Source organism: Ostrea edulis, chromosome 3 (genome assembly GCF_947568905.1).
Source record: "Ostrea edulis chromosome 3, xbOstEdul1.1, whole genome shotgun sequence".
Taxonomy (NCBI): Eukaryota; Metazoa; Mollusca; class Bivalvia; order Ostreida; family Ostreidae; genus Ostrea; species Ostrea edulis.
This window is the reverse complement of record NC_079166.1, coordinates 20,765,373-20,791,790: the sequence shown is the minus strand read 5'-3', so window position 1 is coordinate 20,791,790 and position 26,418 is coordinate 20,765,373. Positions and strand designations below refer to the sequence as shown.

Here is a 26,418-nt window from a genome sequence, read left to right as displayed (position 1 = left end):
ACGGAACGGAAAACGAAACGGAACGGAAAACATAACAGAATTGAAGAATTAGAACGATTAATGTAGCCATGTAGCTAAAATAACACCAAAAATCGGAAGAAAATACTTCGTTATGATTAAAATCAAAATTTTGGGAATTTGTTTACAAACAACAATTTAATCTTAAAATTCTGTATCATAAATTGATTAAAAGAAGTCAAACATTTGTATAAGAATTTACAAAGCGTTTTACAATAATTTTGAAATGTCGACATTGACAGATGTCTTAGCGAGCAGCGACACCTACATGTATGGTTTGAAATTTGAAAATTCAAGTCTTTTTCAGAATGATTATCCTATTTATTCATTTTTTTTTATTATTAATATTTTTCAAGATAAATTAATGGTTTTAAAATACAAAATTATGCGTTGGTATGAAGTACATGTATAGGAATTATAAAACGTTGGATTTCATGGATGATTTTCCGCTCTCTCTCAAGTCTGTAATTTCTGCTTCCCTTGTTCATGATAAACTTTTTATTTTGCAGAATGCTGACCCCCTCATAACATTATTGCACACAATATATTCCGTTTCCCATTCCGTTCCGTCTTCCGTTCCGCGTTTTAGTAACACCCCTTTGATAGTGGGTGGTAACTATAAAGGGGCTTTTTTTCTTTTTTCGGCATTCTATATCTCCATGACATAATGAAAAACTGAAGACAACGAACAGTGAGCATCTCATAAATCCAGTAAAGAATACAAAAAAAAAAAAAAAAAAAAAAAAAAAAAAAAATTGAAGCAAACATCAGAGGTGAAATCGGATGTCTAGGTCCAGTCCTGCCCACCCTGAGCTTTATACTAGGAACCGTGATCAGGTAATCAGAGTAATCCGTAGTTAAAGTCAGTATGTAAAGAACGACCTACGAATTGGTAAAAGCACGTCAGAAAGCATTCGATCCAGTGGTAGTTAGCATTTGCTAATTAGATAATTATAACGACCATAGAAAGTGAAAACTACTGACTTTCATAGAAACTTTTGAAAGCATCGTAACATCAACTTATTTGTCAGAAAGCTGGTCTTGCCTTATATGTATCAAAACAATATTTTCTACTGCGCTAAAGGTGTGAGAGAATGCTATTGTATCAATACAAAACCAGGAAATGAAGTTGAATGGTAATTTTATAATTGCACCAATTACAGTTATGGCATTATTTATCTTTTAATTAAAAATCTTAACTGAAAAGCAAAGTCCCAAATTGATTTGACATTCTGCTCAATTTATTTATGATATGCTTTCGAAGTCGAACATTCACGGAAATGAACAACAATCTCGCTTTATCATACATGATGCAAGTTATACGAAATAGTATTTTAAAGACACTTTTGCACTGAATCACATATCTGTAATAAATCGTTCAGCGATTTCAATTTCTTCTCCCAGGAGGTCATGTTTCACAATCCCAGAGATAAGAAAGGGAAACATGCTCTCTACAAAAATATAAACCCACATTGCATACTTCCACTCTTTGGTAATATAATTTCTTTCGCAGAAAGTCAGTTAGTCAGAAATGTCTTCGTCTATTTTTCAGGACAAGAATAAGAACATCGTCAATGGAGGATTCTGTTTAAAGAGAGATAAATCCTAAATGGTGAATTTATGTACAAATAAAAACATAAGGGCATGTTTATGATTTAAACAGAAATTTATATTCTGAAACAATATTTGCACTAGTAAAACATAAAAAGGACATGTTTATGATGAAACAGAAATTAATATTATGAAACAAAGCATAATGTAAAAACATAATGACATGTTTACGAACTAAAACTGAAATGAACATCATGAAACAATGTAAATGTATAGCTTAATAAGGACATGCTTATGACTTGAAACAGAAATTAACACTCTGAAACAAAATATTTCATTTTTTCAAATGTAGATGAAATTGATGCTTTGTAATTCTTTTTGCTTTTCACAGTGTCATCTGTTTTAGAACCCACAGCTCGGCACTGGAGAGACAACTCTTGGTGTAGAAGTGATCACCTTCAATCTCTTGTTACACCGAATAAGATTAAAGAAAGCACAACACTTAATGACATGAAATCAGAGTTCAAATTGAAATATGAAAGGATGCAAAATTCGCTCATTTGCATACATGTACGTTTATAAGGAAATTAATTTTACTCGTCTTAAAGTTCCAGGTCCAATTCGTACAGAGTAGGTACGTTTTTCTTTTCAGACAGAAAGCATGGTCTTTAGGGGATGAAATACGAGTAAGGATTTGGAATTTGGGAATCATCGAGACAATTACAGTGAATTTGTTAAAGAACTACACTGCTGCAAAACGATGTGCAAATATCCCCGAATCTAGATTAGAACTCTATCTCTCTGGGAGGGAAAATGGTACATTTACAAAATTCATTTGTATTCATGAAAGGTAAAGATAACGAACAGTGATCAATCTCATAACTCCTATCTGTCTATTTGATATACCCCAGTTAACTTAAAATAAAAGACACAGCAAATTCTCCCACATCCGTTTCATATTTGTATATGTTTTATTGAATATGAACACTAATGGACTACTACATGCAGCTATTCAATTTTATGATTAACGAGTTGAATTCAACTCCTCAATCATCAACTTTCCATACTCTTATAACAGCACTAGAGGTATTTTATCATCATGCAGATAGTGTTTATGTCACGCATTTGATTCGATACGTGAGGACATGTTCTGTACATGATCAATTGTTTAATTGAGACAGGCTACGGACAAATAAGTTGACGTTACGGCTTTCAACAGTATCGTTTAAAGTCGGTATTTCACAAATTTTAGGGTCTCTACTCTTAATTTTGTATTCTTATAGGATATACGAGATCGATCACCGTTTATTCAAACTTTTAACATTTACTTGGATATGATAAGATTCTATGGTTCGTAAATATTTTGAAATCATTTTACAACACTATTTTTAAATATTTTGTAAAACAGAGACCTATGTCTAGTAATACATGTACGTAGTGTTGATGTAAGTACTTGTTTGTACATGTACATTTTAAATGAATTATATTAACTTTCAATTTTCTTTACTAAGACATTCTCATACGATGCTTTCGTGATTGCAACAGAAACTGTTATAGGGGATTCATTATACGCTTCGTCTGTATTAATTCCGGGTTCAGTTTCAGAAAAGTTCTCTTTTCTCACGATATCTGTGTTTCCTGCCACCATTGCATAATCTTCCTCGAGCTTCTTGTTCGCCTTCAATGGCCTTAAAATAACAAACATTGAGTAAAGAAGTTAGAAAATTTGTCTGATGCAATCCTGTTTGTTTCTGTTCTAGACGCAAAGACTGAAATCAAAATAAGGAAAACGAAAGGTGATGTTTATAGATACAAAGCATTTCCATACATGGGTGAACCATTGGTCACCTTACCGTGTGTATTGCGGCTCAAGGATAAAGTAGTTTGGTGTTGTGCAACTTTCAGTCCTGTTGAGTTGTCTAAATGGAAAATATATTCATGGTAGTCATTATGCAACCACACAATACTTTCAAATAAATTAAGATTAAGTAATAAGTCAACTTTGTTGGGGTGCATTCAAAGCTACATTCCTTGCTGTTTAGGTCTCTCTCTCTCTCTCTCTCTCTCTCTCTCTCTCTCTCTCTTTTGTATAAACTGTCTCAATGATATTGATGGCAATACAAAGCTACATTCCTTGCTGTTTAGGTCTCTCTCTCTCTCTCTCTCTCTCTCTCTCTCTCTCTCTCTTATAAACTGCCTTAATGATATTGATGGCAATACAATCATATTACTTACTTCGGCAATGACTCTGTTAATTCTACGTATTCATGGGTACACGAAGAAAGTGTATTTCTTTCCGTAATGTCCATTTCTCTGAAAAATAGAATCCGGTACAAAATTACACGACCACAAATCTACAGAATGTTGTATTACATATATGTGTACTTATCCTAAGTTAATTTTGGATTCTTTATATTTTTGTGTTCTTTGTGTAAAACTTATACGGTGCCAATTTTGATGCACCAGATGCGCATTTCGACAAATAATGTCTCTTCAGTGATGCTCAACCGAAATGTTTGAAATCCGAAATAACTATGAAGCTTTAGAGCTAAATATAGCCAAAAACAGCGTGCCAAAGAAGTGGAGCCAAATTCGTCCAAGGATAAGAGCTATGCATGAGGGAGATAATTCTTAATTTTGAAATGAATTTCTAAATTTTATAACAGCAATTAAATATACATCCGTATTTTCAAGCTAGTAACGAAGTACTTAGCTACTGGGCTGTAGAGACCCTCGGGGACTAACAGTCCACCAGCAGAGGACTCGACCCAGGGGTCATAATGTAAAACTTATACGGTACCAATTTTGATGCATTATAGAAGTTATGAGATTGATCACTGTTCGTTATCTTCACCTATTCAATTTGATTTCTTCGCGACAGCACAATTATAAACCAACGAAAATGTTCAAATTATTCAGCAAAGTCTTTTCGACGAGTATTGCATCAAGTGGACTTATGTGTATACAAAAACCTGGAAATTTGGATTTGCTAGGGGATATCGAAATCATCGTACGTAAAGAAATATGCAGACTAACCTTTATTAACTTGTTATCACTCTTCACTTGTTTTATCGCAACACAACATACAAAACGGCATGATTTTCACTTTTGACAATGATAGTCATTCGATGCTTAATTCAGATTATGATTATTAACTGTGATCGTATATTTCTAATGCGATTGAACTACCTGTTCACTTCAGAAGATTGAATTACCTGTTCACTTCAGGAGATTGAACTACCTGTTCACTTCAGGAGATTGAATTACCTGTTCACTTCAGGAGATTGAACTACCTGTTCACTTCAGGAGATTGAATTACCTGTTCACTTCAGGACAGACGGGACTATCATCACCAACATTTGATCTTAGGGTTTGGTAGAGATGAGACTCGTTCAGAGTGGAGGACCTGTTGATAAAGAATAACCACAGAGAGAAGTGATGCATACTGGACTATGAAAGTCACAGATCAAGAACGTTGGTGACAGAAAACGATGTTTCATGTAGATATGAAGTAATGGAAAATGTTTTGAATGTGCGTCGTCTTACAAAATCAACCTTTCATTGTATTTGTTGCTTTCATTTTAATTTCTAATAATTTGTAATAAACGAATGTCATGCAACTCCCTTTGACAGAAAGTATGGAATATGGATTAAAACAAAAATGCAAAACTGACATGGGCGTCTGTATTTCTTATTACCATATGTTTTAAATGGTTACCCGGATATCCCTACATCTTTGCATTTAGAAATTTACAACTTTGTCATTATGTCTTAATGCAATTAAAGAAAAACTATAATATGTGGGGAAATTTTCACTCAAGACTGATTTCTAATTAAACCATGTTGGGTCCACCACCTACAGAATCCAACTAAGAATGTGCAATCAACATGGTATCTATTCTACGCTAAATACCAAATTTTACAGGCTGTATTTGCCCAAATCCGTGACCTTCTATTGAGTTTTGTGTCTCTCAATACGAAATTTATAAGATTATTACCCAATAAGAGTGATAAATGGAAACTACAGGCGAGCGTCGCACGGCTGTTAGAAGGGGAAGCTAAGTTAATAGTTATCTGGATTAATTGGGAGAGTGTAGCAAATGTTGATAATTATGATCCAGAAATTAGTTTGTCAGTTTCAAAATATTTTTTTTACCCCAGTACCAAAAAAGCCCTTTGGTTTTATTCGAGTACACAGAAACTCTTTGTTACATGGATTGCACTTGGTTTATTTTTGCTTTGACAAGTCAGAAATAAAGTGATTGAAGTAAATGTTGTCACTCTCTGTTATTTTGACTTTTTCGTTTTAAAGTTGAACATGGTGTCACATAACATTATACACGCACTCCCTTGATCCTTAACGTTTTGTCTTGTATATTTGACTTTTAAACCTCAATTAAAAAAAAATACCGGGAATGCATCGATTACAGAAAAGAATTTACCTTGACTCTGAAAGTGGAATTTCTTGATATGTGTATTGCATATCATCTGATTTAACAGTGTCTGCTTTTACTCTGAAAGAAAATGAGAAAAAAAAAACCTTCTATTAGGCAACGTTATCTCCTTTATGTTTTTGTCCGTTGCGTTTTCTTTTTCTTATCATTGCAAGGAAATTTCAATCAAGACTCTAAATTCGAAAACATTTATTGACCTCATCCTCAGCTGCCTTCTGTAATACCATAATAAAATCAATGTACATCCAAGCAATAGTAGCAGCACTGCCAGCGTTCCAGCAAGACCGTCTCTGGCTGAAAAAATAGACGTCCTGTAGTAGTTTATGAATACTTTTTCAAAAGGAACTTTTTGTCAATTCCAAGGTTCTGTTATGTGCACACATTGAGAGTGATTAGAAACTGCATATTCAGCAAAATATAGATTAGATTTTAATCTTATCTTAATCATATAACAAAAGGCGAAGGGAAAGAACTCCATTGTTTCAAGTGGTGATTTCCTTCTCACCGGATTTGGATATGCCTACATCTGCTTGGGTGCTTGCATCTTTAATAACAAAATCACACATGATTAATATTTGCAACATTGGTTCTTTTGAAATTGGTGAAAAAGTTTGTTCTGTGCTGTAACTCGTTTTTGGATCAACTGTTGGGTTTCTAATTTTCGTTTTCGCCACTTAGGAGTTGACTTAGAAATGAGTCTGTAAATGCTAGAATTGAAACAATTAGCTATATTCATATATTCATTACTTTCAGTGCATTTAATTGTAATGTAGACAAACCATCCTTTTTATTTACGGTGTGTTATTTACCTTGAACCTTTTCCCATTTTCCATCCTTCACAACGAACATCATTTGGAACTTTGAAATTGTCATGTTCATGTTTCCTTCTGCTTCTATCTAGAACAAAAATTGATACAAACACAACTTCGAAACATTTTGAGGTACGAAAAAACGACAATTAAACGAAAACCAACCTGTAGAAAGTAGAACTCATCGGAGGCCACAGTGATATTTCTTGCATATGGTAATTGTGTAACCAGAGAAATCTGTTAAAAAGTAAACATTTTTTGCAAAAGAATAAGTTGTACTAATAAAAATATTTTAAAAAAAAATGAAGGTTCGGACTAATACGGGCCCTGGACGCACCAGAGGTAGGATCAGCTGTCCAGAGAGAGAGAGAGAGAGAGAGAGAGAGAGAGAGAGAGAGAGAGAGAGTGAGCATCCCCTTTTGACCGGTCACACCGGCCATTAACCCTATAAGATAAATCGTACTTTAAATTCTATTTACCAATGAATAAGAATGAATTACTGTTTCAGAATACAAAAAATACGTGAAAAATTTAAAACTATATAGCTATGATATGATTTGAAAACTCGAGACCGGGATAAAGTTAGATGAGTTGTGTTTGAATTGCTGTTTTAAAAGACAAAATTGCATGAAAAGATCCGGAACAATGCATTCAACATTAAAAAAAAAAACAAGTTCGATACTTAAGGCCGGGAAAATGTGAAATCATATACAGTTTTAGAAGACAAAATTACATGAAAAAATCTGTAATAATGCAAGAATGGTACGATTTGAAAACTCGTGGTCAGCACCCAAGGTTGAAACAAAAGCAGATGAGTTGCACATTGAGTTATATAATAGTAGGTATTACATAAATTAAATTCTAGCGAGTCAAAAACAAATACGAGCCAAACAACAAAGCCGATTACACAAAAACATTAATGATAAACAAATAAGGGGGTAGTTGAGGAAAACTAAGAAACAAACAAGAAACAAAGAGATATACAGACAGATCAAGATGATCCTGTGAATAAATGATAATACAAAACAACATTAAAATCAATCCAACACAACCGATACCTAGAGGTGTCAGATCCACACAGTGGTCAAATTAGAAAATATGTAAATCACCAATATGATCAACGTCGCGAAGAATTATTCAAATCCTAGGCATGACCTGTTCCTTCTTCAGGACAAAAGGAAAATATTTACTCTTGTATCATGGCTGTGGTGTTTTTTCTTTTATAAAAAAGTGTACAAATAACTGGAGATACACCAGTGGGCGAAATCATCCTTTGGATATTTTTAAAAACTGTGCTGTGTAAATAAATTATTGAACACCACCTTTCAACACATGGTAAAGTTCAAACTAGAATTCACGAGATCTAGGCTCGCGGTCGTGTCGATATCCATTTTATCATCTTCCAGTTTAATTTCACGAAATGTGTGACCGCCACATGCTTGTGAGAAAATCCTCATGGTCATCATTGAATAAAAACTGCACATCCTAATCGTGTAAATCACCATTGTTCATGACACATTCTGATCATCCGCGCTCACCAACTATCGGGCAATAAGTGCACTATGAGCATGCATGGCAGGAAGAGGAAATACACAAGCGATCACCTGACAAAAACTTTACTTTTCATTTGGGTAATTGAAAAAATCATGCAATAACCACTGGTCACATGACACATGACAGATATTATATTTCTAATTGGTTATGATACAAGTAAGTTATGGGATATTTATTTCGGTGTAACTTGATTTATTTGGACGAAGGGCGGAGACTTGTACTTCGCACTCTTCACCGCCCTTTGTCCATATAATTAAAGATACACCGAAATAAATATACAATAACTATTACACAAAGGGACTGACGAACACGAACCCCTTGATGCACTAGAGGTGGGATCAGATGCAAAGGAGGAGTATATCTATCGATCGATCGGTTGGTCGGTCTGTGTGTCTGTCTGTCCATCTGTGTTTGTATTGTCCTCGTTTTTTTGATATGTTTACTCCCATCAGTACTTTCAGTACTTTGATTCTGATATGTTTACCCCTCCCAGGCATCTGATTCCGTCTTTTGTATGTCCTGATTTTTGTGTATGCCCTATTCGAAAATTTTCATTCGCGTAGGAGTTACGAATTTGATTATTATCATAATTTTTACCTCCTGCATATAGGGAAGTAGGGAAACAAACCCCTGGACATACCAGGGGTCTGAACAGTGTGTGTAGGAGGAGTAAGCTTTCCCTACATGTATTGTTTAGCATTTCATTTGCATCCAACGCGTACCTGTAGCTTTTTTATTCATTATTGGATTCCATTCTCTATTACTACACTACAAACCATGGTTTAACACATACTCATTCTGTTAACACAGGACATCATATTCACTGTTACCTTTTCAGTCGGCTTGTTTTGAGGCCAGTAAGAAACGTAATATCTCAAAAATGTTTCATTTGTGAAATTCTTGGTGTCGATTTTCCAGAAGATATTAAGTCTGCATCTCGTGGAGGATAAATCTGGTAATGCCATTTTGACGTCATAGACATCGCCATGAAAATAATGATTGACTTCTGCGAAAATGGAAACGAAATATATATTACAATGAGGAATTTCACATTGTAAATAAATATTTTCAAATATGTACATGTCATTCATGACATAACATTAAAGTTAGAATAATGAAAATCAGCTACATAATTTCCATGTACACAACCATCACTGCATATCAATATTGTTTCTACCTTTCGTACTCCCTCAGCTCATATTCAAATAGATATATCAGATTTTTCAACAGAAAACGAAAGGTTTATATTATAAGTAATATATCAATGGATGTTTCATTTTTATTATAGTAGATGCCATCTATATTCTTACCTGTACCTTTATGTGTGTATTTATGCGTTTGGAACGTTATGGAATTTGAGGTTGATGGAGATTGGCCATTCGTTGTAATGGAAGCTGAAATGGTTAATAATGATGTTATTAGTAGACCGTGAAACAGAGAGAGGATTGGCTCGGCCTTTCTATACTAGAATTTTTTGTTAAATGTACTAAACTAAGACGAATCTAGGAATATCATGAATTTGGCATATACATGTAATGCCCTCAGTGTTTTGTATATCAGTTTACTCGCTTAATCTGTACTCAACACAAACAGTAATATGGATATATATACACATTTTTCATAAAGGATATTTTTTTATCGACGATAAGTCAAAATAAGATGTTAAAGCACTGGATAATGCCGGAGCTGTTCATCTGGGAATATTCCAGTAAAACCTTTCTAAAGTTGTATTACTCTACAAAACTGTTTCAGTATCACTGTCATATATCCCTCAGTAATTGTATTATCCAACAAGTTTGAATGGTGGGATCGGTATGCGCATGCCTGAGGTCAATGCACAAAAGAATTTGCTCCGTCAGCATAACACCAACAATGTGATACTAAAGCCTTACAACTTTTATGGAATAAATAGGTGGTAGTTTGTGTATTCACGTGATGGAAAATATGACATTTTAATGCATTTTTAAATATCCTTGGTATACCTTCGTTTTCTGTGGAGTATTCACTGAATGTAGTAGGAGGAACGGGTGTTGTAATATCAAGGTATGTTGTTTCTGTTTGATAAAAGAAAACTTTGTTGAAATGAAATTACGCTTGTTTGTTATGAGTGTTTCTTTTAACGCAAATATGCAAAGTATCGAATTCAAGGATCGAATTCATAGAGACCGCCGCGGTGGTCTAGGGGTAGAGCGTGCACCCGGTCGAATCCCCGCCGCGAGAGACCTAAGTCGTTAAAACAGGTAGTGATAGTTCCATCGCCAAACGCTCGGCATCAGGTGTAAATGTCACGGGTCCTCGGAAAAGACTTTAAAAACGGATGGCCCGTGTCACAGTAGGTGTGGTACGCTAAAGAACCATCACTGCTCAATGGCCTTAAGCGCCGAATATTGGCCTAAATTTGAAGCCTCACAGGTCTTGGTGACGTCTACATATGAGTGAAAAAATTCTCGAGAGTGACGTTAAACAAGATACAATCAATCAATCAATCGAATTTATAGTCATTAAATCGATTATTCATCGCAATGCAGTGGCTGTACCTGAGACAATGGTGTTGTTTCTAATAAATGAAAGGTGAAGATAACAATTAGTGATCAATCTCATAACTCCTATAAGCAATACAAAATAGATAGTTGGGCAAACACGGACCCTTAGAAACACCAGAGGTAGGATCAGGTGCCAAGGAGGAGTAAGCATCCCCTGTCGACCGGTCACACCCGCTATGAGCCCTATATACTGATCAGGTAAACGAAGTTATCCGTAGTCAAAATAAGTGTGCCAAGAACGGTCTAACAAGCGGGTCGAAACACGTCAGACAGCATTTGATTAAATGATTGGTTGTATTCACGAGCTAGATCGTTATAACGAACACATTTGAGTGTATCATGTCTCAAATATTCAATTTTGTCAGAAAAAAAAAACTAACGAATAAGAATGCTTTTTACCGTACTTCACAACTTTTACTTGTCTCGTTGACTTTAAGGAAAGAGATGATTTATTCAATCATTATCACGACCATATTATTTGCGAAATGCTGTTTTAAACGACATATACTAAGAGCTGTGCAAATGATTTGCGACACATGCCACCCAAGGGTAAAGACATGTTTAAAGTCATCCTTGAGGAACAACTTAGACGATTTCACAAAGCATTATAATAAATGGTATTTCTTCCTCCTCCTAGGCACCTGCTCCCATCTCTGGTCTGCCAAGGGATCCGTGTTGGTCCTACTCTTAATTTTGTATTCTTTATTGAAATTATAAGATTGATTACTGTTTGCAGTCTTCACTTTTTTCAAATACGACAGTTTTAATATCTGTATGACAGTCATGCTGTGTTAGCGGTCTGTGATACTCCTAAAACTCCTTTTATTTATTTACGACAGTGAGTGCTCACCTTGTATGGTTGTTCGGAAATATTTCCATTCCGACCAGTTTCCGTCTCCCGCAGAATTTATGGCTCGGATTCTAAACGAATACCGAGTGTTCGATAACAACTTGTCAAACACGAATTGTGTGTTTACAGATCTGTCGATCCTATCTTGCAGAGCAAATGTCTGAATATCATAATGAAGTATTTCACCATTTGAAAAGCAAGGTTTTCTCCATGTGATGGCGACTGACGATGACGTTATGTTGTGTACTTCTGTATGGCTCATGTCAATCAAGTCCGGTACTAAAATAAAAAACAAGGTAGTTCAATCTTTCCAAAGGATTGGAGTTATCTCAACGTTCTTTTAATCAAACAACAAATCAGTTTCTAGGATGCGAAAGACTTAAGCTGTTAACCTGTTTCAGATGTTTTACCAAACACGCTGTCACTCCATTCGGATCCATTCTGTATACAAATGTTCGGTTTGATTCTGAATATGTAACCTGAATAACTGGACAGCCCGTTTACAACAATGGACACGGTATCCAGGTCCGTACCAAGTGAAAAAAACTCCATATAAGTGATAAGGGAATTATAGTCAGTCTTAATGTCTGATGAAACACATTTATGTCGAATGGACGTGGTTTCCAGTAGATATGGAACCGATATATTTACCAGCTCTTCTGGCGGAGTAAACTGTATTGCAATGGTGGAGGAATGCGAATCAGTTATTGTGATACCTCTTGGTCGTAAAGTCATGCCTGAAACATAATTAAGATGTTGATACTGTTATGCTGATACTGTTATGTTGATACTGTAGTACTGATATTGTAATGGTGGTACTGTAATGTTGATACTAAACTTTGATACTATATTATGATGTTGGTACTATACTATACATCGACAGTGTGACGTTGATACTATGACACTGAATCTATGATGTTGATACTTCTGTGTTGATACTGTGATGTTGATATCATGACATTGATAGTATGATGTTGACACTGTGTTGATACTATAATATTAATTGATTGTATATGGTTTAACGCCCGCTCGAGATTAATGTTTCACTCATTGGAGACGTCGTCATTGCCGGTGAAGGGCAGCAAAAGTTTGGCCTATACTCGGCGTTTACGGCCGTTGAGCAGGGATGGATCTTTATCGTGTCACACCATCCGAAGGACAATCAAATTAAAATCAAATGTTAGATGCGCTCATATACGTGTTTGTGTGCAGATTTAACATCTAATTTCAATTAGATTAATTTATGATTGAAGGACAGACCCATTTAGTCACCTCTTACGACAAACAAAGGGTACTGAGGACCAATTCTAACCCGGATCCCCACGGATCTATAAATACGGATACTATAATGTTGATACCATGATGCTAATATTGTAATGTTGATACTGTAATGTTCATACTATAATGCTGATACTAAATCTTGATATGATATTGATATTATATTATACATTGACAATTTGTCGTTGATACTATGACACTATGACATTGATTCTGTGATGTTGATGCTGTGATGTTAATTCTGTTTTGTTGATACTTGGATGTTGATACTGTGATGTTGATACTGTAATGTTGATACTGTGATGTTAATGCTGTGATGTTGAGACTGTGATGTTGATGCTGTGATGTTAATGCTGTGATGTTGAGACTGTGATGTTGATGCTGTGATGTTGATGCTGTGTTGTTGATGCTGTGATGTTGATGCTATGTTCTTGATACTTGTATGTTGATACTGGGATGTTGATGCTGTGTTGTTGATAATTGTATGTTGATGCTGTGATGTAAATTCTGTTTTGTTGATACTGTGATGTTGATGCTGTGTTGTTGATACTGGGATGTTGATGCTGTGATGTTGATGCTGTGATGTTGATGCTGTGATGTTAATGCTGGGATGTTGATGCTGTGATGTTGATGCTGTGATGTTAATGCTGTGATGTTGATGCCGTGGTGTTGATGCTGTGATGTTGATGCTGTGATGTTGATGCTGTGATGTTGATGCCGTGGTGTTGATGCTGTGATGTTAATACTGGGATGTTGATGCTGTGATGTTAATGCTGGGATGTTGATACTGTGATGTTAATGCTGTGATGTTGATGCTGTGATGTCGATGCTGTGATGTTGATGCTGTGTTGTTGATAATTGTATGTTGATGCTGTGATGTTAATTCTGTTTTGTTGATACTGGGATGTTGATGATGTGATGTTGTTTTGTTGATGCTGTGATGTTGATGCTGTGATGTTGATACTGGGATGTTGATGTTGTGATGTTAATGCTGTGATGTTAATGCTGTGATGTTAATGCTGTGATGTTGATGCTGTGATGTTGATACTGTGTTGTTAATGCTGTGATGTTGATGCTGTGATGTTGATACTGTGTTGTTGATACTTGGATGTTGATGCTGTGATGTTGATACTGGGATGTTGATGCTGTGATGTTGATGCTGTGATGTTAATGCTGTGATGTTGATGCCGTGGTGTTGATGCTGTGATGTTGATACTGGGATGTTGATGCTGTGATGTTAATGCTGTGATGTTGATGCTGTGATGTTGATGCTGTGATGTTAATGCTGTGTTGTTAATGCTGTGTTGTTGATACTGTGTTGTTAATGCTGTGATGTTGATGCTGTGATGTTGATGCTGTGATGTTAATGCTGTGATGTTAATGCTGTGATGTTAATGCTGTGATGTTGATACTGTGTTGTTAATGCTGTGTTGTTGATACTGTGTTGTTGATGCTGTGATGTTGATACTGGGATGTTGATGCTGTGATGTTGATGCTGTGATGTTGATGCTGTGATGTTGATGCCGTGGTGTTGATGCTGTGATGTTGATGCTGTGTTGTTGATACTGGGATCATGATACTGTATTGTATACTATAATGTTGATACTGTGATGTAAAGGATTTGATGTAGACTCTGTGATGGCGATAGTGCGATGTCGATATTACAATGTCAGTACTACAATGCAGATACAATACCGCTGATTTATGTACATGCTACTGATAAAACATCATTTTCTTACTGTTATACAATTTGTTTCGTTTGGTTGTCATAGCAAACATAGTGTATCTAATATTAAAACAAGATATAGTCTTAACTTGTTTTGATACCTAGTGCTTGGGGTACTCAATATTGGATGAAGAGATTTTGAAATAATGCATGGTCATAAAGCAGTAATCAGAGAAAAAAGTCTTTGTATGCACATATATGCACTTACACAACAACTGCCTGAAATTGCAGCCGTTAGTACTGCGTTCTTCATGGCTTCCCAACCTGTAGACACTGAATTCATATTCTTTTCCAGGAGTTAAATTACTAATTGTAGTGGAGTTTAAGATTGTTTGTAAAGTATAATTCACTTTATTCACATTCCGAACTGATATCTTGTATTGGTCTTGTTCAAATGATTGGCTTCCAAAACCAAATGTTACAGATGACATGGTGTATTCTGTCTGCCGAATCATCGAACAATCTGGATCCAATGGTTCTGAAAATAAAATTGTTACACCATTTATATCCAGAGGTGTATTTGCGCTAAAATGTGGGATCTAGTTAATGTACCTCTTATGCCATAACGATAGCCAACTTGCTAACATTTTGTATCAATTTAAACAATGCATACACATATAATAATATTGTAAGAATGTTTCATACAAGGTTAGGTTCAGGTGAAGATAATAATGAAAGGTGAAGATAACGAACATTGATCAATCTCATAGCTCCTGTGAAGAATACAAAATCAAGAGTGGGGTAAACACGGAGCCCTCGATACACCAGAGTTGGGATCAGGTACCCTGGAGGAGTATGTATCCCCTGTCAACCGTTTACAGTCATCATGAGCGCTATATCTTGATCCGATAAATGGAGTAATCCATAGTCAAAACGATTGTGTTAAGAACGGCCTAACATGTAGTATGAAACCCCGTCAGACAACAAAAATTTGTATTGGCAAACGTTTTAATCGTAATAGGATTGCGAAATGATGACTCTAAACGAGACTGTTGAAACTCCTCTAATATCAACTTGTTTGTCAGTAACCTGCCTTGATTTAAAATATGATCGTATGCAGAACAAGCTTTTGCGAATTGAATCAGTTGATTCAGCTGGGTCTAGGCCTCTGCTGGTGGACGATTAGTCCCCGAGGGTCTCTATAGCCCAGTAGCTAAGTACTTCGTTACTTGCTTGAAAATACGGATGTATATTTAATTGCTGTAATAAAATTTAGAAATTCATTTCAAAATTAAGGATTATCTCCCTCACGCATAGCTCTTATCCGTAGACGAATTTGACTCCACATTTTTGGCACACTGTTTCTCCCTATGATAGCTCTAAAACTTCATTGTTATTTCGGATTTCAAACATTTCGTTTGAGCATCACTGATGAGACAATATTTGTCGAAATGCACATCTGGTGCATCACAATTGGTACATTACCCGCAACGTTATTCTTGACATTCCTATCGTGTTCTATCGTGCGTGTATCCTATCGTATCGTGTTTTGCGTTTACCAGGTTTTCCGTTTTCTATCGTTTTGCGTTTATCAGGTCTATCGTGTTTTGCGTGTGTCAGGTTTTCCGTTTATCGTGAATATCGTTTATCGTGTAGTTTCGGAAACTATCGGGATTGTTTATTAAATCTAATGAAAAAGTACGATACATTTCGAAAGCTTTATTCGTTTTGTTATAGAAGCTATTTTTAGGAATCGAGAAAAGACAGTATATTTGAAGGAGAACATAAAGCTCTCGATTTTTAAGGCAGAAGAAGAGCTATTTGTCTGTCCAATGAGGGTGAAAGTTTATTACAATTTCATTCTAAGTAGTATGAAAAGTAGGCGGTGGTTTGCCGAGCAAACCGGGGACAGTAAATCTGAAAGCTCCTTCATCTGAAGTTCATAAACATTTGCTTGTTTAGAATTTTTTTTTTGTAATTAACTTTAACAGAGAAAGAGGAAGTTCCGATTTGAAAGGAAAAATCAGTAAATTATGTTGTTTGTTATATATATCTATTTTGTATTGCTTGTAGGAGTTATGAGATTGATCACTGTTCGTTAACTTCACCTTGCATATATATGTACATGTGTATTAATAAAGGCCCTTTTTCCAACCTGTGTTCTATTTATATACCCATTACTGAACTTGTGTGCGTCTGTGTATCACCCTTTTTTTGACTGCAAACATTCTCAGGGACATTGTATTTCACATATTTAGAAGATTAAGTTTTAAAAGGGTGAAATGGTGTTGCATCTTCCAAAAGTCTGCTCAACTCGGCACGACTCAGTTGTTGTCGTTGTTTTTTGGGTTTTTTTTTTTACGTGTACTTGTACTTTGTACATGTACCAATAGTCGTACGGGTATATACTGGAAATTAATGCCGGTTTTGGTGATTATTTGACTTGTTTTTTTACATACTAAACACAAAATATTTTTAAGCGTTTCAAAATTATAAATTTTAAAAAAGCTGGGTCTTGTTAATTTTTCCCCATAGTTTATTTATTTTTTGTTATTATGATATCAATTCAAATACATATGTTCCAATTACTTATGACTATCAATTATCACTCATGGTGTAGATATATCTAACGTATGAAGGTATGGTGTACTGCAGTGAATATTTTTAAAGCGATCATGATGAAAATAATTGTAATTGTTGAATGACCGGTGAATTTAGAGCTTGATGCAAGATAACCCCTCCTCGCTACACACAAAATATTACTTGGCTTTATTTCACATGCAAGATAATAGACATTAGAATAAGAGACCTACTGAAGCATTATATCACTACATTATATTACATTTAGTTAATTCCCTGTGTTTATTATTAAACATTAGGTGACAATATAATTTTAGAATCATTGGCTGGGAAAATTCATATAGATATCAAATAATGAATTAAAAACCGTGTATAGTTTAGTTTTCTGATTTTAGCTGTGATGGTGTAAAAAAAAATGAATTAAAAATTATTATTTTTAAAAGTACGACCGTGTATTAAAGAAATTATAAGATTTAGTTGTATAATATTGAAATCCTTCAGTATTATTATCAAGGTATCACAATTTCGTTCTGTCTAAATTGCTTCTAAATTTACAACATTTCTATCAGGTTTTCCGTTTATCGTGAAGATCGTTTATCGTGTTTTGCGTTTATCCACAGGGGATAAGCCTGTTTTGGGCCCGAACTCTGTGATACCATAAATTTATGGTATCACAGAGTTCGGGCCCAAAACGGGCTTAGCCTCTGTGCGTTTATCTGGTCTATCGTGAAGATCGTTTATCAGGTTTTGCGTTTATCAGGTTTACCGTGTATCCTATCGTATCGTGCGTGTATCCTATCGTATCGTGCATGTATCCTATCCTATCGTGCGTGTATCGTGTTCTATCGTTTATCATGTCAAGAATAGCGTTACGGGTACTGTACCGTATAAGTTTTACATTGATAAACAAAAACACCACATATAGGTGGAAATGGAATATTGCTATATAAATATGGGAAGTTGACGATGGAGAAACTGACGCCTTCCCGTTTGTTATAAACTTTAGGTATGTTAGACTATGTCGATATATAGACCTTCTAATTTCTATGTCATTGATTGATTAAGCAACTTACTATTATTATCAAAAACTAGTTGTAAAGGAGCCTATACACGAAAAACATTTTTTGATAGCATTTAACTCTCAGTATGATTTCCATGCAGTTGATATTAGCTATTTTCATTTCTTATTAAAATAATTTAATGAGTATTATGCAAACATTATAGGAATTCCAATGCAAATATCATAATTATCTTACCTTTGAACACAAAGTATACATGTACGATGATATTTTAAAGATATTGTAGTGTTTTTAACACTGGAGTAATTTAAATGTGGCGTCTCTCTGCCACACTGAAAAGTATTTAACGACATGATTCGTGTACTTAGATGATATATGTACTTGTGTAAACTACCAGCGAACAGTTTTGATCACTTTGTAGACCATTTGCGGTATATGCTCTGACGTCAAAGGTATAGGTTGCATCCGGATCAAGACCATCCAGCTGGACTGTATTTCTTTTCGAGTTTCTTCAATGAGATAAAATGGTATGAAGTTCAAAACGGTGTTAGTTAAAATATGCTCATTGAATATATAACAATGAAAAGGTAAAGATAACAAACTGTGATCAATCTCACGACTCCCACAAGGAATACGAAAAAGGAACTTTGGCAAACTCCTGGATATACCAGAGGTGTGATTAGATGATTAATTGGAGAAATCATCCCCTTTCGACCGGTCACATCCTCCATGAGCCTTATATCTTCTTCAGGTAAACGGAGTAATCCGTAGCCAGATTCAGTGTGCGAAGTAAGGCCTCATAATTGGTATGAAACAAGTCAGACAGCATATGAACCAATGCCAGGGTGTATTTTCAATCCTTGTATAGATATTTTATATGCATATGAAAGGTGAAGGTAACGAACAGTGATCAATCACAACTCATAAGCAATACAAAATAAATAGTTGGGCAAACACGGACCCCAGGACACTAGAGGTGGGACCAGGTGCCTCGGAGGATCTCTCTCTCTCTCTCTCTCTCTCTCTCTCTCTCTCTCTCTCTCTCTCGCTCTCTCTCTCTCTCTCTGGTAATATTAAATGCAAACAAATATGAAATAAAAACAAATTTGGAGAAAGGAGTAAGAGAAAAATTGAAAAAGAGTCTTAAATGAATATGAGATAATGAATACATAGATTACATTGCCCATTGTAGAGTCGTCCCGTTCGTGAGTTGAAGTTGTATGGATAGGTATTCAGCACCTTCAGGGATGGTTTTGTTCAGGTACAGAGTCACACTATCGGAAGTTGAATCAGAAAACTCATCACAGTCAGGGTTATCTGGTTCTGAATCAGAAAAATTAAGTTGTCAGATATTACATTATTCAATTATTTCATAAGCACGTTGATGATAAATAAATTCTTGTTATGAATTAAGTTGTCAGATATTACATTATTCAATTATTTCATAAGCACGTTGATGATAAATAAATTCATGTTATGAATTGTGAAACCTATGGCATATCAAACATTACAAAATTTGGCCCTTTTCATTTGTATTATAAGGTATTTCATTTGTAGTGTAAAATATTATTTTTGTTGTATATTTTTCATTTGTATTGCATCTTTCATTTGTATTCCCTGAGTTATAGAAATATACTTATATTGCATATTTTTCATTTGTATATTTTTTCCCATTTATGTTGTATATTTTTTTCATGGTTACCGACCAGTATTGCGACGGTCCGATAGTCCGACGGCCCGATAGCCCGACGGGCCGGAATTCCGACGGTCCGATAGTCCGACGGGCCGGTATGTCAACAAGTAAGATGGCATGAATAACTTAATGAGTTTGTATAACTTCATCATTAAATCATATAATAAGATGAATGTTGTTTTTTTCTTCAGTCAATACGATGATTTAGTAACCTTTGAAGTACAGTATTCATTCACCTCGTCCTTTGGGCTCGGCGAATATTGTACTACTCAGGCGGCTTAATCACTGTATTGACCTAAACAAAACCAGCAATATTTGTATAATGTTACATTTTTGATCAATTTGTTAGTCACTGGTATCTGTTAATTATATTACAAAAATTGCATAATAAGGGAAAATTTTGTTGTAATTCTCATTTTTACTAGGAAATCAGAGAAATACAAAGTTGTTTTAAAACAGCATTCCTCCTATGTTTCAAACATCAGCTTATACCACTGGCATGTGTTTGAGTAACATGCATTCTGAACAGTTTGGTCTGGTAATTGTGGGGAGAATGATGTCCTACAGCGGAAAACCGAAAAAGAGGGTCACTAAAAGTCTTACAAATATCTACAGTATTAGCTGACATTATCTTAATATTTATGAAATAAACATTATAAATTTACTAGGAATGGAATAAACATGTTGTTTCGAGGGTGCATTTCCTAAAAATAACTTTGATATAAAATAATGTAAACATTTTCTTCGTTACAGACGCCATTTAATGGTATGGCACTGTAAATTACAATCTCAATCGGTTACTTAGTGATATTTTGAGTTTTATTCCAATTTATATTTTGGGGGGGGGGGGGTGGATATTTAGCAGCATAACATACTTGATTTGTAATTTTTTTTTAATTGGGGCATATTTCACGCCTTATCGTAACAACTTCTTCTACAATTAAGTCACTTATCATAAGGTCTTGAATCACCTGGATAACGACACCGGGGCTCTGTTTTTCCTTTGTTTGCTCTGTTTGCTTCCCCCCCCCCTTTCCTTTCCTTTTTTGCCAACAAACATGGTTATTGCAAGTATTATGAATGTATGAATGAATGTTATTTTTGCCAAATCATACCATTAATGTGAACAATTTTTTTTAACTTTTACTTTCTGTACGCGACAGCTCATTGTAACATTCATTTTGTTTTAATTGATTATACGGATTAAAACTTACAACACGTGTAGCAGTCTTTCATCATCGAGCAAAATATCATTTACCTCATTATCTTGATAATAATTTCATAGACTACTAAATTCATATTCATACACAAAGACCTAGTCAGTTAGATCTCAAAACGATGTAAGAATTTTATCATGTCAGGGAGTAAGACACGGAGAGACTTAAACATAATATTGAAAGGCAATAATTATCTTTAAAAAAAGTTTTATGTGTTTTGGCCAGATTTCAAAGCAATCCGGTTTAAAGTTTTAAGTCCGTGTAAAAAATTGGTTGAATTTCTCTGCAATGGTAAGGGTCATTTACTACATATTTTGCCTGTACTTCATCAGTTAGCATTTTTAATTTCCATAAATACCGGGTTTCTCTGATTTAGTTCACACTTGAATGATTTTGGTCAGAAATTGATTGTCTGATTTATAATCAGGCCGTGTCGATTTTGGTGGTTTCTGTTAATTTCCATAAAATAATGCCTGACATGAATAAATTTTAACTCTATTAATTAAAATTATTGGTGATGGTCAACATGTCGGATTATCGGACCGTCGGAATACCGGCCTGTCGGACCATCGGAATACTGGGTTTGAACCCCATTGTATTGTAGCATCATTCATTTATCGTGTATATTGTATCCAAGTGATTGTTTAGTTTTTTTGCTACAAAGTATCTCATGGGTTTAAACCATAATTCGGTAATCATGCCATGCGTAGTCTATATCTTTTTCATAAATGCTGTTTGCCTACATGTTTTGTTTCGTTTGTATTCTTATTATCGTGGTTTTTTAAATCTCTTCGAGACTTTTTTGCTGATGCTGAGACGTCACCAGTTGTAGGTAACGTACCGAAAAGTTAGACTTTAGCTTAGCGTTCAAGGCCGTAGCAGTTTTGTTTTAACTTCTCAATGCCTGTCGCTACGCGGGACCTTCGTTTTGAAGGTCATATCTGTAAGACTCATGAATACAAATGAATGGGTTTGGTGAAGGAGGATTCACTACTATGTTTGAACTTTTGACCTCCGATGTATGAAGGAACGCTCTACGACTGAGCTACCGCGACATGTAGGCCTAGATTCTGCCGAACCTTCTATCGCCCATAAACATTGCGCTGAACCAGTACGACACTGAAATAGGGTACCAGTTTATCATGTAGGTAAACATTCTGAACACATCACTCGTTTTATGCAGGATACAGGTTAAAATCTTGACCGATGAAATCCTTATAATAAATCAAAATAAACAATCATTCAGATACGATACCAATAAAAATTGTACAATGCTAATGAAAAAAATAATAAATACAACACAGATGAAGAAAATAGGAGGCATATGGAAGATTACACAGTGCAAATAGAAACTATCAAATATTTCAACGTTTTCAAATCGTTTCTACGATTTGCTAAATCGTACAAAGATGTTTTTAGATATTGTATAAACGGCTTTTTAAATCGTTTACTTTCTTCGATTGAGTAAATCGTACAAACGATTTATTATAATTTTTTTGCCAGGTTAGAATGACACGGACAGGCCTCCGTAACTGATAAGGAAGACTCTATATTGTATTGAATTGCTGTGCTTTATGATAATATACTATGTTTTGCATGTATAAAGTATCTGCCGAACGTAAGGCAATACAAGCTTTAACTGACGGTAATTTTCAGCTATCGAAGTATATATACACCAATTAGCAGCTATCGGTATAATGACTGTATACACGGTTATATTTTCCTCGTGTTATTTTCACCTTTCTTCACTTGCTGTTTCGCCCCGTTTTAAATTCGCCCAGACATAGTTGTGTTAAAAGGGAGATGTGAGAGAAAACAGTTTCGTCCACGCTTGAATTCGCCCAGTGACAACGAGGGCGAAAGGGGCGAAAATAAAAGGCAGCAAATATTTCCCTGTTAACAGTAGTATGATCCGAAATATCTCATGAAAAATTCAGCAAAATAAACAAGGAAATACTGCTTATGGGCATACCTACCATGAGCGTTTAGTACTGCTTGTGAGCAAACCTACATGTACCATGAACGTTTCATACTGCTTGTGAGCATACCTACCATGAGCGTTTCGTACTGCTTGTGAGCATATCTGCCATGAACGTTTCTTACTGCTTGTGAGCATACCTACCATGAGCGTTTCGTACTGCTTGTGAGCATATCTGCCATGAACGTTTCTTACTGCTTGTGAGCATACCTACCATGCATGGACGTATGAACCGCTATAGCCTCCGACGCAATCGTTGTGTACTCGGACATGGAAACGATGATTGCCAAACATAATCGGTTTGCTGAGACCGAGGTCATACAAAGATGGAAACTGAGGTAAATAACTACACGTTTCTTTTGTTTTTAAAGAGAATATAGTTTCATGAATGATTTTAAGTATTATAAGCATAATAAAGTAATAGTTACGCAAATGTGCCACTGAAATGAAAGTTTGATAATGAATTTTATATAGAATTTGCATATTACATTATTTACAAATCTAACACTTGTGCAGTGCCTCTTTTCTGCATTCGTCCGAACAGGTGATCTCCAAGATCAATGCACAATAATTCATGAATCGAAATTGACAATCGAATCTCGATTCGCTTCGAACATTTTGCTGATTCGACGGGTTTATTACTTCAGATCCTCTCTGATTCAATCAGATTATAGAAATTCAATCACACATATATTATTCAATTTATTTACCGCCAATTACAGGTTGTAGTGTTTTAATATAATCAATGATTTCATGTGGACTATATAAATACCACAGAAAAATACAAAATCGACAAGGGGCTACCATGTACCCCCAAGATAACACGTAGCATAGGATAGTGACTTATGACATAGGCCTAAATAGTGTATGTGTTTCAAACTATCTTTAAATTCTTAATTTTTGGAGATAACATAGTTTTGTTACATAGATGACTATCAAGGAAATTTAATGGAGACTAACTTGTGGATATTTTGAAGTTGCAGCCACCCAAGCTCTCCATGTGGTAAGCGTTCTTTGCTAAAATCTTGAATTGATAAAAGGATCCTGGTTCCAAATTCTCGAAAAGCAAGGTATTGTTAATAGATGCTTGTTTCACAATGGGGCTGACACTTTCACCCTTCACGACAGACATTGTCACAATGAATACATATGCTCCCGCGGCGCTGACTTTTGACAAATCTAGTTTTATCGATCTTGCTAAGATGTTTGAAAACAATGTATGTCCACAGATCGGATCACGAGGCCCTGGAAATACACGTACATAGAGAATATTCAATATAGTTGAATATATAATGTATTTCATGAGGGAGACATGGTTTAAATAGAGATATTTTCCCTCGTGCATCGCACTCGTGAAAATATAAAGCAAACCCTGACGTAAAAGTGAAATAAATTATATCCAAAAATAAAACACCGAATTTTCTGTTTAGCACATTTTCTTAGGTTTTTATTTACCTCTTTTAGTTGTCTCATTATTGACGTTCAAAACATTATTGCGCAGAAATCATAGCACTTTAGGAAAGATATAGAATCAATATATTTGAACAATCAGGTAACTTCAATTCTGTTGTGGTTAATGAAACATGACAAAAATTAATTATGAATGAAAATAAGTGTGCTTGGATATACATGTATTACGGATGAATATCTCAGCACTAGTTCCAGTTGTCATTCTAAGTGTTTCACACTATGAAGATATCACATTTGTTATTTTCAAAGCGTTGAATTATTCTATGAACTACGAAAGCTGTAAAACTATCGATTTTACATTATAAATTGCAGTATTTCACCATTGGAAACGTGATAAAAGTAAATCTACACAACCATCCTCGCAATGATATTTCATTTCTGTCCTTCAATTGCAATTTGCTACATATGTTGATATAAATGTATAGGCATTCTTGGTTCATATTTTTCTGTATATTGCAATCGTACATGTAACATGGTATATGAACACGTGACTGGTACAACTACAATATTCATGTACCTGTAATAAATAATCCTAAACATTTTGCCTCATATACCTAAACATTATCCGCCCTGTTTGGTTTCACATGACAAACTGTCTATTGCATTTATATATATCACGCTATTTGAATTAAAGAAAAAAAATTCACTCTGTAGAGATTATAACCAGCGTCACCAATGGTTACTTTGATGCTTAGATAAAAATCTTTTAACTACACACCTGTATGGACAATGAAAGGTAACTGTAGATACTACTGTAATCAATGTGTCTAATACACACACCATTCATATTGCTTTTTGCAGTTTAATATTGTTTTACATGTATGTACTCACGTCTGGGTGAAATTTTGATACTGCAAGTATTGGATTTCGCCGATCCATCCCGTCCTGTCAAGTGTATTTGTACTGTGTAGGGGACTGACGGAAGCAGGGGAGGCAACGAGTATAAGCCATGTCCATCAAATGTGAAGTGTGATCCCATTTTTGTTGATGGAGAAAACACAAGGGAGTAGACACCGTTAGAACTGGAGATGGTATCAGGAAAGTGGAGAAACACTCTGTCTATCTTATAGGGATCATTCAGATGAATGGAGTCGCAGTCCATATATATAACTAAGGAAATGAACAAACTTATACTCTAGTATCCATGCATCACATATTATCCAGAACAAAGATATGCTTTTTCATTTACTTTCCATAAATTGATGATACACTGTAATGAATATATGACGTGCTTTAGAAGCATATAATTGATATGAAAATTCCATTTACGATCAATTTTTTTCAATTTATAAGATAAAGATATAAGGAATGAATGTACAATTTGTTAATATCTAGAAGGATAGAAAATAATTCTGTAAGGTGAACAGTGTCCTTGCGATTGATAGATTAGATGATTACGGTTTAACCCGTTTTGGCAATATTTCAGCCATTACGAGGGTTAAGTAATTGAAATATGTTTGCTTTTGAGTGTTTGATTTTCCCTGACGGCCCCCAGAAAGCCTACTCTTTTTCGAAAAACAGAGAAATGGTTTTTTGCGTGCCAAGGGGGTTGTGATCCTTGACACGGGACACCCTTTTACGTTGTATCAGGCAAATATTAATTTCCTTATACGGGCATATATATTATATATATATATGTGTGTGTGTGTGTGTGTGTGTGTGTGTGTGTGTGTGTGTGTGTGTGCATTAGTTATTTAATGTTCTTTAGCTTTTGTCTATGTATTAATAATTCAATCCT

General features: G+C 35.1%; 1 protein-coding gene across 1 annotated transcript; it reads right to left on the bottom strand.

Moving 5' to 3' along the window:
- Positions 1 to 1,665: 1,665 nt before the first annotated feature.
- Positions 1,666 to 25,770, bottom strand: LOC125673939 (phosphatidylinositol phosphatase PTPRQ-like). Its single transcript, XM_056157733.1, has 18 exons — positions 25,512 to 25,770; positions 24,171 to 24,455; positions 19,501 to 19,645; positions 18,717 to 18,831; positions 14,992 to 15,261; positions 12,172 to 12,516; positions 11,780 to 12,058; positions 10,369 to 10,440; positions 9,703 to 9,780; positions 9,217 to 9,392; positions 6,998 to 7,069; positions 6,833 to 6,920; positions 6,221 to 6,567; positions 6,012 to 6,083; positions 4,889 to 4,975; positions 3,805 to 3,882; positions 3,423 to 3,488; positions 1,666 to 3,257 (listed from the first exon to the last, which is right to left on the bottom strand). Exons 5-13 carry the CDS (start codon positions 15,236 to 15,238, stop codon positions 6,506 to 6,508), a joined length of 1,419 nt encoding a protein of 472 aa, XP_056013708.1. The 5' UTR covers positions 15,239 to 15,261; positions 18,717 to 18,831; positions 19,501 to 19,645; positions 24,171 to 24,455; positions 25,512 to 25,770; the 3' UTR covers positions 1,666 to 3,257; positions 3,423 to 3,488; positions 3,805 to 3,882; positions 4,889 to 4,975; positions 6,012 to 6,083; positions 6,221 to 6,505.
- Positions 25,771 to 26,418: the final 648 nt, after the last annotated feature.

Coding starts and splice junctions, on each gene's coding strand:
- LOC125673939 (XM_056157733.1), bottom strand. CDS start 15,238: ATGATTCGGCAGACAGAATACACCATGTCATCTGTAACATTTGGTTTT. Junction 12,059..12,171: donor TGGTAAAACATCTGAAACAG/GTTAACAGCTTA, acceptor TTTTTATTTTAG/TACCGGACTTGATTGACATG. Junction 7,070..9,216: donor AAAACAAGCCGACTGAAAAG/GTAACAGTGAAT, acceptor ACTTTTTAACAG/ATTTCTCTGGTTACACAATT.